General features: G+C 44.8%; 1 protein-coding gene and 1 long non-coding RNA gene across 4 annotated transcripts; both read left to right on the forward strand.

The window, feature by feature from the left end:
• On the forward strand, positions 1885-5621 carry LOC8079749 (probable methyltransferase PMT26). The gene is made up of 5 exons (XM_002449081.2): positions 1885-2172; positions 2254-4124; positions 4205-4379; positions 4484-4951; positions 5051-5621. The coding sequence occupies exons 2-5, from the start codon at positions 2297-2299 to the stop codon at positions 5262-5264; spliced, it is 2685 nt and encodes an 894-aa protein (XP_002449126.1). The 5' UTR covers positions 1885-2172; positions 2254-2296; the 3' UTR covers positions 5265-5621.
• On the forward strand, positions 10174-14012 carry LOC110435434. 3 transcript variants are annotated; one of them, XR_002453096.1, is made up of 5 exons: positions 10178-10585; positions 10659-10889; positions 10958-11125; positions 11650-11789; positions 12891-14012. It is a non-coding gene; the product is annotated as an uncharacterized LOC110435434 (long non-coding RNA). The 3 variants fall into 3 exon arrangements; XR_002453097.1 differs by having other exon boundaries at positions 10174-10585; positions 10659-10765; positions 10938-11789; XR_002453095.1 differs by having other exon boundaries at positions 10175-10585; positions 10958-11789.

Below are 14212 nucleotides of genomic sequence, written 5' to 3' on the forward strand. Positions count from 1 at the left end.
AATCCAAAGAACAATCACAATGGAGACACACAATTTTTTCCCGAGGTTCACGTGCTTGCCGGCACGCTACGTCCCCGTTGTGTCGACCAACACTTGGTGGTTCGGTGGATAAGAGGTGTAGCACGAACCTCGTCCTCACTAGGACACCACAAGAACCTACTCACTTGTAGGTAGCTCAATGACACAAGCACTTTACTATAGTTACCTTTCAGCTCTCCGCCGAGAAAGGTACAAGACCCCTCACAATCACGGGAGATGGCCACGAACAATCACCAACTCGTGCCAATGCTCCTCCGCTGCTCCAAGCCGTCTAGGTGGCGGCAACCACCAAGAGTAACAAGAAAACCGCAGCCAAATCGATCCCCAAGTGCCACTAGATGCAATCACTCAAGCAAATGCACTTGGAATCACTCCCAATCTCACAAAGATATATAATCTATGAAGGAGATGAGTGGGAGGTGTTTGCTTAGGCTCACAAGGATGTCTAGTAGTCAAGAATGCCAAGAGAGTGAGCCCTAAGCCGGCCAAACACGTACTTATAAGCTCCTCAAGCAAATAGAATCGTTGGCTCTTTCGCTGGGCTTAACATGGGGTCACCGGTCGCTCTTAAAGGGGCACCGGACGCTCAACTCCTGCGTCCGGTGCTCTGGAAACAGTCACGTGTCAGAGTCTAACGGTAACCTACAAAGCACCGGACGCTGAGCAAGTTACCACCGGACGCGTTCGGTGCACACCGGTCTTAAACACAGAGAGGTCTGCAAAACGCGCAGGTCACCGGACGCTCCCTAAACGTCCGGTGCTTCCAGACAGACACTTCGGCCGAAGTCAGATAGCACCGGACGCGTGAACGGGAGTCACCCAGCGTCCGGTGCTTAACCCTAGCACCACAGCACACCGGACGCACAGCCTCTGCGTCCGGTGCCTCAACAGTCAGTGTCCGGTTGCGAGAAACACTCCCGCGACTTCTCCCAGTTTCCCACCGGCGCAATAGAAGATATGCACTTTATTTTCTTGAAAAGCGCCGAACCCATCCTCCCTCAACCCTTCAAACTCCACCTCCTTCTCAAAGTGTGCCAACACCACAAAGTGTAAACCAACATGTGCACGTGTGTTAGCAATTTCACAAACATTTTCTTCGAAGGAGTTAAGTTAGCTCACTAGGTTCTAAATAGAAAAAAGTCTACGTAACCCCCCAAACTATCTAAGGTGGAATATTTTACCCCCCAAAGTATAAAACCGGATATTTTACCCCCTGAACTTTCAAAACTGGTCAAATAACCCCCTCGAGTGGTTTTAGAGGGTGGTTTTGTATTTTTCTTTTTTATTTATTTCCGCTGAATCTTTGAAAAATCATAATAAATCACAGAAAAATCATAAAATGAAAAGTTCAATTTTGTTGGACTTCTGATGAGTAGATCTACACAATGAATATATAATATGGTATACTTTAGTACAAAGTTTTGGTTGTAGATTTAAATCTATGTTTTTCTATAATTAAAAAGAATAATTCATATATGTAGTTCCAATGGTTCAATTGTGGTAAATTTTTTATGGTGGACTCATTATTGTATGCTTGAACTATGGTAAAAGTTTCGTATCCATTGGATCAAGTAAAATTTAGTTATAGATTTATTTAGCTTTATTCTTGTTAATTAATTAAATATCATTATGTTTTATTAATATATTTTTATAGTATATCTATTTAAGGTCATAAATTTTTTTCTATAATTTCAGTCAAATTTAAAGATGTTTTAACTCTCCAAGATTATTAGAATGATTTATAGTTTGTAATGGAGAGAGTATATAAGAAAAGAATGACTTATAGTTTGTAATGGAGAGTGTATATTTGGCACGGACCTTGAGCTGGGCAGATGGGTCGTCGTCTTCCTCGTACTGTATCTGCAGTTGTGCATGCATGCATGGGCATGGCCGCACCAAAGCCGGCGAGTGGCCTGTGTGTTGACCCCGCCTGTCTCTCGCTCACTCCCCCGCTTTACGCTCCCTTCCCTTCGTCCAAACTTGCCACCCACCGGCGCCCTTAAGAACGCGCATGCACACTCTCCTTCGGGAGAATCCCCGGAATCACACACCACTGCTGCAGGTTTGAATGGATTTGAGACATTTTTTCAGGGATTGATCCGAAATTAACTGACGAGAGGCAGATACATACAGGTAACAATGGATAGATGCCTGAATTTCTTGATTTGGTTTACTACTTCTGAAACCAGATTTCATCACTAGTCTCCAATTCAGGGAGATTTGCATGAGCTGATCCAGAGAACAGAGGGAGACGACGATGGCCCTGTTCGATCGGAACCAGAGGCAGCGGTCGTCGTTCTACTCCACGGCGACCTTCGTCGTGTTCGTCGCGCTCTGCCTCCTCGGCCTGTGGATCATGTCATCTCCCGAGACCGTCCCGGCGGCCATTTCCATGTCCTCGGAGAAGGCGGCCGTGAAGGCCGACGTCGTCAAGGAGGAGGACAGCTCCATCGACGCCACCAACACCGTCAAGCAGGACAGCGCCAACGTCGTCGCGGAGGCGGCCACGGCCGGTGCCGCCGCTGAGGATGTCGACATCCCCGGAAAGACCGGTGGCGGCGAAGCGGCAGAAGGCGACGGCGGGAAGGCGGCGTCCTCGTCGTCCAAGGACCAGTCGTTTGACGACGAGAACGGCCGGACCGAGGGCGGGGACCTCGTCAAGCCGGGCGGCGGCGGCGAGACGGACGCCGCCGCGGGCCAGGACAAGGGCGCCGGCGATGACGCGGCGCTTGACAACGATGCGAAGGTCGATGCCGCCACCAAGGATGCCGGCGGTCTGGATCAGAGCGCCGCCGAGCAGACGGCCACGGACACGACGAAGGCGAGCGCTGCAGAGCAGGCGGCGGCGACTGGCGTCGTCAAGGAGAGCAGCGCCGAGGCAGGCGGCGGCGGCTCGGCCAAGAAACTCACGTTCGATGACGAGAACGGCAAGATGGACGGCGTCGATCTTGTCAAGGACGACGGCAACAAGACTCGCATCTCGGAGGAGAGTGCCAAGGTCGAAGGCGCCGCGCTGACGGTGAAGCCGTCCGCCAAAGCAGCGACGGCGACGGCCACCGACAGTGACAAGCAGGACGAGGCGTCGGCGGTCGCCACTGACGACACCACCGCCGCATCGACGACGACCTCCGAAGACGAGAAGAAACAGGACGGCGCCGAGCAGCAGCTGCCTGCAGCAGCGGAGGCGCAGCCGAACGTCCAGGCAGAGCTCCTGACGGAGCGCGCGGCGCAGAACGGGTCGTTCACGACGCAGGCGGCGGAGTCCACCGAGGAGAAGAAGAAGCGCGCCGAGAAGAAGGGGAAGAAAGAGAGAGGAAAGAAGAAGGCGGCCGTCGCCGTCGCCGGCGCCACGGTGGCGTGGAAGCTGTGCAACTCGAGCGCCGGCGCGGACTACATCCCGTGCCTGGACAACGTGGCGGCCATCAAGAAGCTCAAGACGGACAAGCACTACGAGCACCGGGAGCGGCACTGCCCCGAGGAGGCGCCGACGTGCCTGGTCCCGGCGCCGCCGGAGTACCGAGAGCCGATCCGGTGGCCGCACAGCCGCGACAAGATCTGGTACTACAACGTGCCGCACACCAAGCTGGCCGAGTACAAGGGGCACCAGAACTGGGTGAAGGTCTCCGGCGAGTACCTGACGTTCCCCGGCGGCGGCACGCAGTTCAAGCACGGCGCGCTGCACTACATCGAGCTGATCCAGAACTCGTTCCCGGACGTGGCGTGGGGAAGGCGAAGCCGCGTCGTGCTCGACGTCGGCTGCGGCGTGGCGAGCTTCGGCGGGTACCTGTTCGACCGCGACACGCTGACCATGTCGCTGGCGCCCAAGGACGAGCACGAGGCGCAGGTGCAGTTCGCGCTGGAGCGCGGCATCCCGGCCATCTCCGCCGTGATGGGCACGCAGCGCCTCCCGTTCCCGGCCAACGTCTTCGACGTCGTGCACTGCGCGCGGTGCCGCGTGCCGTGGCACATCGACGGCGGCATGCTCCTCCTGGAGCTCAACCGCCTGCTCCGCCCCGGCGGCTTCTTCGTCTGGTCCGCCACGCCGGTGTACCAGAAGCTCCCGGAGGACGTGGAGATCTGGGACGGTCAGCTCTCGCTCGTTTTTCCCCCATTGCCGATCGAGACAAACAAGATCGATCATGAGTTGGTCACGACGTTGTTGCAGAAATGGTGAAGCTGACCAAGGCGATGTGCTGGGAGATGGTGGCGAAGACCAGGGACACCGTCGACCTGGTCGGGCTCGTCATCTTCCAGAAGCCAGTGGACAACGTCTGCTATGACAAGAGGCCGGAGAAGGAGCCGGCGTTGTGCGAGCTCTCCGACGATCCCAACGCCGCATGGTAACAAGTTAACAACACAAAGACCACTGTCTGAAGTCTGAACTGAGCTACTAGTTGGTGCCAACGACGGTGAGCTTGACATGCATGGGCATGGATGCATGCAGGAACATAAAGTTCCGGGCGTGTATGCACCGTGTTCCCGAGGACCAGAAAGTGCGGGGCGCCCGGTGGCCGGAGCTGTGGCCGGAGAGGGTGCGGAAGGCGCCGTACTGGCTGGACCGGAGCCAGGTGGGAGTGTACGGCAAGCCGGCGCCGGACGACTTCGCGGCGGACCTGCAGCACTGGAGGAAAGTGGTCCGGAGCTCGTACCTCGCCGGCATGGGCATCGACTGGAAGACCATCCGGAACGTCATGGACATGAGGGCCGTCTACGGCGGGTTCGCGGCGGCGCTGCGGGAGATGAAGGTGTGGGTCATGAACGTGGTCACCATCGACTCGCCGGACACGCTGCCGGTGATCTACGAGCGCGGCCTGTTCGGGATCTACCATGACTGGTGCGAGTCCTTCAGCACCTACCCGAGGTCCTACGACCTCCTCCATGCCGACCACCTCTTCTCCAAGCTCAAGCCCAGGTAGGTAGAGAACGGCGGCGGAGGCCGGCCGGCCATGGCGGCTAGCTGCTAGCTACCTCTCTCCGATCGATCGACCTGATTTACATGAATTATTGGCAGGTGCAAGGTGTTGCCGGTGATCGTGGAGGTGGACCGGATCCTGAGGCCGAACGGGAAGCTGATCGTGCGGGACGACAAGGAGACGGTGGACGAGATCCAGGGGGTGGTGAGGTCGTTGCAGTGGGAGGTCAGGATGACCGTCTCCAAGAACAAGGAGGCGATGCTGTGCGCGAGGAAGACGACGTGGCGGCCCACGGAGATCGAGAGCAGATGACCTACTAGCCCGTACGTAGTTGTTTCGGGAGCACGTACGTACACGTACAGAACAGGTTGATCTCGATCTATACACACTTGGTGCTGCAGCGCATTGCAATAACTGAGTGAGCTAGGGGTGTCCTTATATCACAGAGAAAAGAGAAAGGAAAACCAGAGTGATATGTAGATGATGGGAAAACATTTTGTAGGGTACATATTGTGTGTCATGTTGTTTTTTGAGAGGGTTTCGATGGCTATTTTTTTGGAGGTCATGCTTGTACCTGGTACTTCAAATCGAGTACATAGATATATAATTTGTGCAGTTATTGGCTTATCGCATTAACCATTGAATAATGCCTATGTATCTATAAGGAAATCAGAATTATATTCATTGGTAGCAAAAATGTTACCAATTAAGACGTGCGAACCGTCAGTCAGTGTCAATGTACGTAGAAGGTTTTAGAATTTGACCAGCAGTAAGCATATTTGCAATGTACTCTCATTCGGTCACGGCCGGTAAAACAAGTTACACTATCCTATTTTTTAAATACCAGTTATTAGTGATAAACAGAAATATTGAAAATAGATTATAGTGATACAAGAAAATTTTGATGAGGAGCCATACCAAACACTTAAAATGCAATTAGATTCTAGTGAGGAGCTGACGAGAATTACTTTTTCATTTACATTACAAGCTAGGAGCTAAAAAAGAACCCACTCTCCACCGCTTCTCGTTGCCTCCCATTCATTTGACACACGAATCAATTTAGAATTGTTCTCACCTACTCCTCACCTTGCTCCCCACCAAAATCACTCATTCAGAGGATCAAGAAGTGAAGCTCAAGTCTCCACTACTATATAATCCACCAGTTGTGAACTTAACTAAATGTACCCCATAAACTACTATTACAGTCATAAGCTACACTAAGTATACACAGAAAATTACACCCAGAAAAATCTATCTTCCAAAATTAAGGGACAAGATTAATTAACTCCAATCTCTCATTCTCCTAACTCAATCACATCCTACGGGCATAAACGCTCGGATCAAACTCATCACTCATCTCGGCTAATCCTGCTCCCACCGCATGCGGGCTCTCCCTCTCCCCCGACCCTGACGCCCTCTCTCCCACATGCTGACATGCGACTCCTCCTCTCCAGGATTCTTCGGGTCCGAACGTTCGGACCCAAACCTCGCGCCGATGATTCCCGCGCAAGTTTGCCGCGCGATCGATTCTGTGAACGGGAGCACCTGATTCTGTGAGCCAGTAGCCACTATCGCCGCATGCGAGGATGGCCCACAACATGGTCAGCTCACAACCATACGTTCTCTATATCGTAGAATGATAGTTGGTGTCACAGTTTTCTATTTTTTTTTTCTGTTCTTATTTTTTTCTTCTTTTGTTTTTCCTTTTTTGCGAGCTTTTTTTCTATTTTTGTTTTATTTCTTTTTTTTTCTATTTTTTTGGTTTCTATGTCTTATTCTTCTCTTTTCCTTTCCTTTCTTTTTCTTTTTCTTTTATTTTATTTTCTTTTCCTTTTCATTTTATTTTTTGTTTTCTTCTAATTTTTTTCAGGCTTCAGATCTCACCCAGATGTGTACGTTAGTTTCTCCTTTATTACTTTTCTTCTTTCTTATTATTCTGAATTTTTCTTTTCTATTCTATTTCTTATATTTTTTTATTTATATTTTTTTCCTTTCTCTTTTTCTTCTCATGCTTCATTTTTTTATTTTCCGGTAGTTACGTATGTTTTCTTTTTCTTTCTTTATTTTCTTTTATTGTTTCTTTTTTTTGGCAGCGTCCAGTAGGTAGTTACGCATATTTTTATTTTTCTTTCTTTTCTTTTGTTTTCTTTAGTTTTCTTTTTCTTTTCTTTTCATGATTCATTTTTATATGTAATTTTTATGTTTTATGTGATTTCTTATTGTTTGTTTGTTTTGTTTCTTTTCTAATTATGTTTTATGTGTTTTCTTTTTTCTTTTTCTTTTCTTTTCTTATTATTTTTATTTTCTTTTATCCTCTTATAGTGTTCATGTTATTTTTTAAATGTCCATATCTCCTACAACTAAAAAGAACAAAAGTAAGACCACCACATGGTGCGACTTTTTTTGGGTCGCTCCTCCCGCCCGTACCTGCGATACCTGCGTAGCCGTCTAAGAGGTGGAAGGGTGAAAATTGAAATAAAAACAGAAAAGGATTCCTGTTGCAAATTTACGACAGAGAATAATATATAATCAGGGATGTGGAAGGGTGTAAAATGAAATAAGGAAAAATAAAAGATTCCTGATATAAAATTTCCAATCCGTCGGCAGGAAGGAAAACTGCACCGAAGGAAGCTCGCTGGCTGTCCCTGGATGGAAGGAAAGCCACGTCCATCCTATTGGCTTCCAATTCCATACGCGCGCCACCGTAATCACCGGAAGGGAGCAAATCGCTAGCACCCGACTCCACGTGCCTCCGTATTCGCTAGACGTAATCAACGCATAGAAGGTAGAAAAAAATTCATCTCACCCATGGAAAGAAACCAGGCACGCCATTTTTTTTTTGCCATCGTCTCTCTATCCTTCCCTCGCTCGGCCTCAGCTCCATCTTGCTTGATCATTCATTGGTCAACCGGCCCGACGGCAGCAAGCATCCATCCATCGGTATCCTGACACGGCGTGACCGCGCTTCTATCCCTCACTCGCGCTCAGCTTCGTCCTCTTCAATCACGATCCATCGATCAGCCTGACGACAGCAAGCACCCATTGGTACTATGCCTGATGCGGCACGGCGTGACAGCCTACTAGAAGCACGAATCCATATTGCTCCGCTCAAACTTTTGCGATAGATCGCCTGTTCTACTATAATTTTTGTGATTGATAGATCGCATTGCTCCACTTCAATTTTTGTGATCGATTGCATTGTTTATCTGCGCTGCTATTGACTTTTCCTATATTCGAGTTCTGTATATGTGTCTTTTTTTAGGAAAAGTTCTATATATATGTGTCTTGTTTAAACGTTGGTTGTTTAGGCATGATTTCGATCTGCGTTGGCCAGCTCGTGGAGGCAGCTCCGCCGGTCCTTGGGGCGTGGAGCAGCGGCCGAGGAGGAAGAAGAGCAGACGCTTGGGCTCCCGTGCGTTGCTTTTTTGAGAGAGAGAGAGAGAGTATCGTGTGTTTCTTCTTTTGCTGAGAGAGAGTACAGTGAGAAAGGAACTCGGATGGATATATTAAGAAAAAAACAATTACAAAATCCGTTCTCTGGTCAAACTTTAAATAAAAGTAGAAAATTTGTTTACGTATACTTAAATCGTATAAATAGGGGTAAAATAATTCTCTATGGTGAAAAAATATCTTTCATTTCCAACATGAATAGATTTTTTTAAATTTCAAAATAAAGGTTTTTGTCTTGTGGGGAACGATTTAAATTTCAAAATAAAGGTTTTTGTCTTGGGAACGATGCACAAATCTTTGGTCTTTCTAACTTGGTCGTAAAGCATATATTTTTGTGATCGTATTATTGAGAGATCAGATTCTTAATTGTAGAATAAATTATAAAATATGTATTGTGAAACACAAACTTGCTATGTGTGATAGGATGGCACGGAGATGCGGCGGAACTTATTTGTGGATTTACTAGCGCACGAAAGAAATGGATATCGAAGATTTCTTCCTGCCGATATTAAACATTATCTTGGTCGTATCACGGAAAGATCTATAAAGTACAATTTGTGAGCCTATAACGTTGTGCTCTCCGTGACCGTGTTTGATTTCACGAACTTTGTTTCTTTAAGTTAAATGTAACTTTATAGCTGGTATTTAATTTTTATTATAATATTATTATCTTATTATGCGATACGTGTATTTTTAATAAAAAATTTTAGCTATCCCGTAGCAACGCATGGGCACGCTACCTAGTGTTTAAAAAGAAACAAAGAAAAATAACATGATACATTTATTTTTATTTTATTTTTTTTTCTCTTCATACATCATTTATTTTTTATTTCCTTATTACTCTTCAGATGTCCCATGTGTGTGATGTTTTTTCATATATATATATATATATATATATATATATATAATGTTATATGATGTTTTTTTGCGATGTTCTCGTAATATACATGTGATGTTCTCAAAGTATATATGTGATGTTCGATGATGTATTAGTGGTGTTCTTGTAATATATATGTGATGTTCTGTGATATCTTTTATGTTCACATGGAATACATATATGTTTACTATGTTCACGTAATATATATGTGATGTTCTTGTGTTATACATGTGACATTTTATGATGTTTTTTGTGATGTCCGCACAATATACATGTGATGTTCTATCATGTATTTAATGATGTTCACTTAATATATATGTGATGTTCTATAACATATTCAATTATGTTCTATAACATATTGAATGATGTTCTATAGCGTATTTAGTGATATTTACTTAGTATGCATGTGCTATTCTATTGTATATTAGTATTTTAAGATATTTGAAGAGTATTCAGGTGATATTCTTTTAATTTTTTCTCTATTATGTTTTATCCTTTTGCATTGCTCTAGATTTTATTTGTTTTTATTTAGGCTATGTATGCATTTATTTATTTATTTATTATTCTGTATGTATATTATAATTATAATACCAATATGGTTATTAGAATATTTTTTTATGAAGACAGATCATTGTTTTTAAACCTAAAACATCGTATTAGCTCAATACAAAAATATTCTATTTTTATATGATAAATATTTGTTATTAAAATTTTATCTAAACATATCCATGTGGGATCTTGTTTTGAAGAATTTATTACAAAAAATCTAATGGTGTAATCGGAAATTAATTTAGATATTATATTTAAGAGTTATGACTTTTTTTCGTTGAAAACTATTGCGTGCCAAAATTAATTAGTGTACAAGGTGAGAATATAAGCACGGGCCAAAAAAAGTACAGCAAACATTCAATCAATCCAGAAACAGTGTACTAAAAAAACAAAGACACGCGGCTGCAGAAATAAATAAAATTTTCGGAGGCAACGCGCAAACTGACGGATAGTGAATCCCGTCTGAAAATTTTCGGAGGTAACGCGGGAAACTAGCGGACAGTGAATCCCGTCCGAACAGCCGGACTGTAAGAGGCCCCCCTCCTCTCCCTCCCTGCCCTATCGCAGTGGTTGCCGGCTCCTTCTCTCCCCTCCCCTCCCATCCGACTCCTCCTCTCCTCTCCCCTCCCATGCCGACTCCTCCTCTCCTCTCCTCCACTGCCCCACCGAGGACGCAGCGTCGCCCGGATCTGGAGACGCCCCCGCCCCGACGGTGATGGCAGACAAGGCCGTGGCACCGTCCTAGGCGTCAGCCAAGGTGAGTTCATTCCACTGAGTACGGGTGGGAGGAGCTGCGATGAGATGTGATGGATTCGTGCTTGTGGCGACAGAGGGCGCGCACGGTGGAGGAGAAGCCGACAATGCTGTGGAAGGCATGGTGCCGGCTGCGGCTATCTGCGTATGACCCGGCGTGCTCACGGTCACCAGCCCCCAACAGGTCACGCTCTACATCCGCCAGCTCAATCTCACCCGTGCCCTTGGCTGCTTCCCTGCCTCCACTGCGGCCATCGCCATCTCTGACCCCGACGGCCCTCCGCTCTTGCTTTCTGGGATGGACCCAGGTGACAACTTTTTTGTTTACCCACTTTGTTATGTTTTCTTGTGCTCAGGCATGATGTTGTATAAACAGCAATTCATCTTCTCCGGGACCGGGAAGCAGTTGTTGGATGAGCGCACCCTGGCCGACTACAACATCGGCAATGAATTTGGCTGTCTTTCTTAGCTGGCTCTGCTCATCTTGCATTCTTGTGGTCGCTTCCCAACTAATTGGCTCAGACGCAAGTTCTGAATGCAAAAGGTCTTTTAGTTTGAGCTGAATGCTGCAACTTTTTCACTCATAAAAATAGCTTTAGCTTATTTTTTGAATGCTTCTGAGCTTTACTTTTTCTAATTGCTTTTGTATTCAAGATCGCTATTTTTTCAAAGAAATATATGGCCTGGACGACAAATCATTAACTTTTAGCCTGGCTGCCTCGAATTGGCTTTTTCAAAGAAATATGTGGTGGAGCAGTCACTGCCGCCGCGGATACAAGTTGGCCATTCAGAATGATAAAATATTCAGAATGATGCAAGTTTGCCAATTGCTTTCAGCCATGTCCTTTGAGGCGGTAGTTGCCATTTTAACTTTCTTAACTTATTTCTTTGTCATGTGCCTGTGTATTAGACTTTTCTGAATGACACGTTAGAATGATCCACACATCACTTATGAACCATATGTCGTCTGTAAGACAAAAGTTGCCTGACAATTCTATCCAAACTACTTCTTTCATAAGGTGCTAATTGCCATCATAACAATTGTGGTTTTGTCAAACATCCCTGCAGGTTTCAAGGGCTAATTCTCTGCAACACCTGAACATTAGTGGAACATTTATCAAAGAATAATCGTTGTAGCCATTGGGCTACAGCTCATGTGATGTGTTGATTAGGAGAGTTGTGGCTAAGGGCAGAGACATATAGTTGAAGTAAGCTTTGGCATATGGTGTTTGGCACTTTGGTATAGTTTAAAATTATGACTTCTGATATTCTCATTAAGGATCACTCCTACATTCTAAAAACTTCTGCTGTTTATATCAGGAATAATAAATATTTCCTTTCCAGGACTGGCTTGTTGACAGCTTGCATGTGCATCTTATGAAAACGGATGTAGAGTTTGTAGAAATTGCTTTGAGAATTAACAAATCTGACATTGCTTGATCTAATAAAGGTGATTATATTCCAATAAATATTTTTTCTAATTATTTAATTTACTATTTTTCTCATGAAACTGTCCACATAATTTGATTGCTAAAAAAATGGATGAGTAGACTGACATGGAATTACTTATACTCTTTGTTAGATCTGTAGGGAACTAAAATGAGAACAACAGAGAGAGACCGGATGTGTTATATGGATCTTTGTTGTGATTCAGTGCCTTATGCTGCTGCATATACATGTAGTGTGGAAATTTTCAGTTACTTACCAACCCATTCTTTCACTAATCAGCGCCTCTTGCAAACTCAAATTGAATCTCACCAGTATCTTTTTTATTCAGAGAACTAGAGCAGCTAATGTGTGCTCCCCTTTGTTGTTCGTGTGATGTCTCATTCTGGGACTGGTTGTGCCAGTGTGCTTCCCTTTGCTTTCCTGTTTTATTTCACTTCCTGGCTGCACTTCGATGATATAATAATAAGCAGAGAAATTAGTCTTCTTTTATGGTCTGTTATTTTGTCATGTAAAATGCTGGTGGATCAATGTTTGGGTTTTCTGCTGTTACCTGGATGGCTGGATCAATGAGTTTGAGATGCAATTTTTTGTATCTCTCTGTATAGACGAAAAAACATTGCAAACACTTTGTTTTCTTCTAGAATGTTGTTTCGCACCCTTCTACATTATCTAACTAGGACAAATTGCATCCCTTGTGGTCACTGAACTTGAGGACAAATTGCATCCCTTGTTTCGCACTCAAGAATTACCGAATTAAATTAAAGGAGTGTGATCTGATCTGAATCTGATTGTTGTATTCCCTTTCTTGCTGCTGAATGCCTAAATTTATCACTTATTTATAGTATCTGCTGGCTTTGCAGGCACGCGATGTCTTCAAGGCGGAAGAGGCGGTGTTGCAAAAGAAGATTTCTCAGGAGAAGACACCATAGCTTATCTACTAAACATGCAGAATGAGATGATGGATCTCATGAATGTGAGCAATAAAATTCAAGATGTTTTTCCTTTTATATGTTATTTGTTTTTCTACATGCCATAGAGGTAAGGGAATGAGAGGTTCATGCCTTTGTTTGGTAAGCTAAATCCTGCATTATCCAGGCTTATGTTCGCCTGCAGGATTTGCCTTTTGTATATAATCTATTCCTATGTTTTGGTAGAAAGAACTAAATTGTTAGCCTTTCTAGCGGTCATTTCACTACTCTGCATTAAGAATTTATGTTAGCTATCAAGTTAACAGCTCTACAGGTTTAGTCATGTCTTCTTGCGCGGGTGGGTTCGTGACTTCTTGCGCAGGTGGCTAGAGCTCAGCTAGGGCAGTGATGGTCTGGGGTGAATCAAAGCGCAGCGCCATGGAGATGTAGAGCTGGTAATATGAGGATTCAATTGATGTGTTTCGGTTTCATTTGGATCCTATTATGTTTCCCCTTTCTATCCATTTCTTTCCAAGATTTTATTTGCGAAAAAGCAATAGTTTTCTGTCTCCAGTGTTTGCAGCAGCTGTTAAGAATTGCATATCTTTGCTGCTGTCCCAGAAGATTCTAAATCCTAGCGCCTAGATGGATTAAACATAGATTGAGCGTTTGTTCTTTTTTTTTTTATAATTTTTTCTGTCAACATGTATGGCTCAGATTAGATGTGCCCAACTTCAATCTTAGAAGGAATTATAACATATTAAGGCAATTTTGATTCCAAATTTTCCAAACTTTTGGAAGAGGTGAAAAGAATTGCTACCGAAAATATCTTGGTGCTGTGATCTTGTCTAACATCGTAGGGAAGTTGGGTAAGCAGAAGCTGTAGCACGCTTGGAGGGGATTCGTTAGAAGCAGAAACAAAAGCTGATCGCTCCTTGGTGGCATCAATTGCCCATGTGCTCAGTAGGAAGGCTGGTAGCTGCAAAGCTCAAGAATTGAGAAGTTTGAAGTGGAGCGAAATAAATTTGTGCATGAGTCTTGTCAATGTCAAAGACGTAGTATTCTTTTTTTTTTGTGTCAAGAGGCTTGTTTTATAATGATATTGATAAGCTTTCTTTGGCAAAGAGGTAGGTGCTCCCATAGTAATGCTGGTTCCAAATCTTTTGAAACTAAGTATTGTGCAAGTAAAACATTTTTTATTGTTTGATTTGTATTACCAAATGTCACCGTAGCGTTAGCACAGGCATTATACTAGAATCAATAAGTGAAGCTCT

This window comes from Sorghum bicolor, chromosome 5 (genome assembly GCF_000003195.3).
Source record: "Sorghum bicolor cultivar BTx623 chromosome 5, Sorghum_bicolor_NCBIv3, whole genome shotgun sequence".
In the NCBI taxonomy this organism is placed as follows: Eukaryota; Viridiplantae; Streptophyta; class Magnoliopsida; order Poales; family Poaceae; genus Sorghum; species Sorghum bicolor.

What these genes read in the sequence shown, in the direction of transcription:
- LOC8079749 (XM_002449081.2), top strand. Translation starts at nt 2,297, where the DNA reads ATGGCCCTGTTCGATCGGAACCAGAGGCAGCGGTCGTCGTTCTACTCC. An exon ending in GGACGTGGAGATCTGGGACG is followed by an intron (nt 4,125 to 4,204) that starts GTCAGCTCTCGC and finishes ACGTTGTTGCAG; the next exon opens with AAATGGTGAAGCTGACCAAG. An exon ending in GACGATCCCAACGCCGCATG is followed by an intron (nt 4,380 to 4,483) that starts GTAACAAGTTAA and finishes GGATGCATGCAG; the next exon opens with GAACATAAAGTTCCGGGCGT.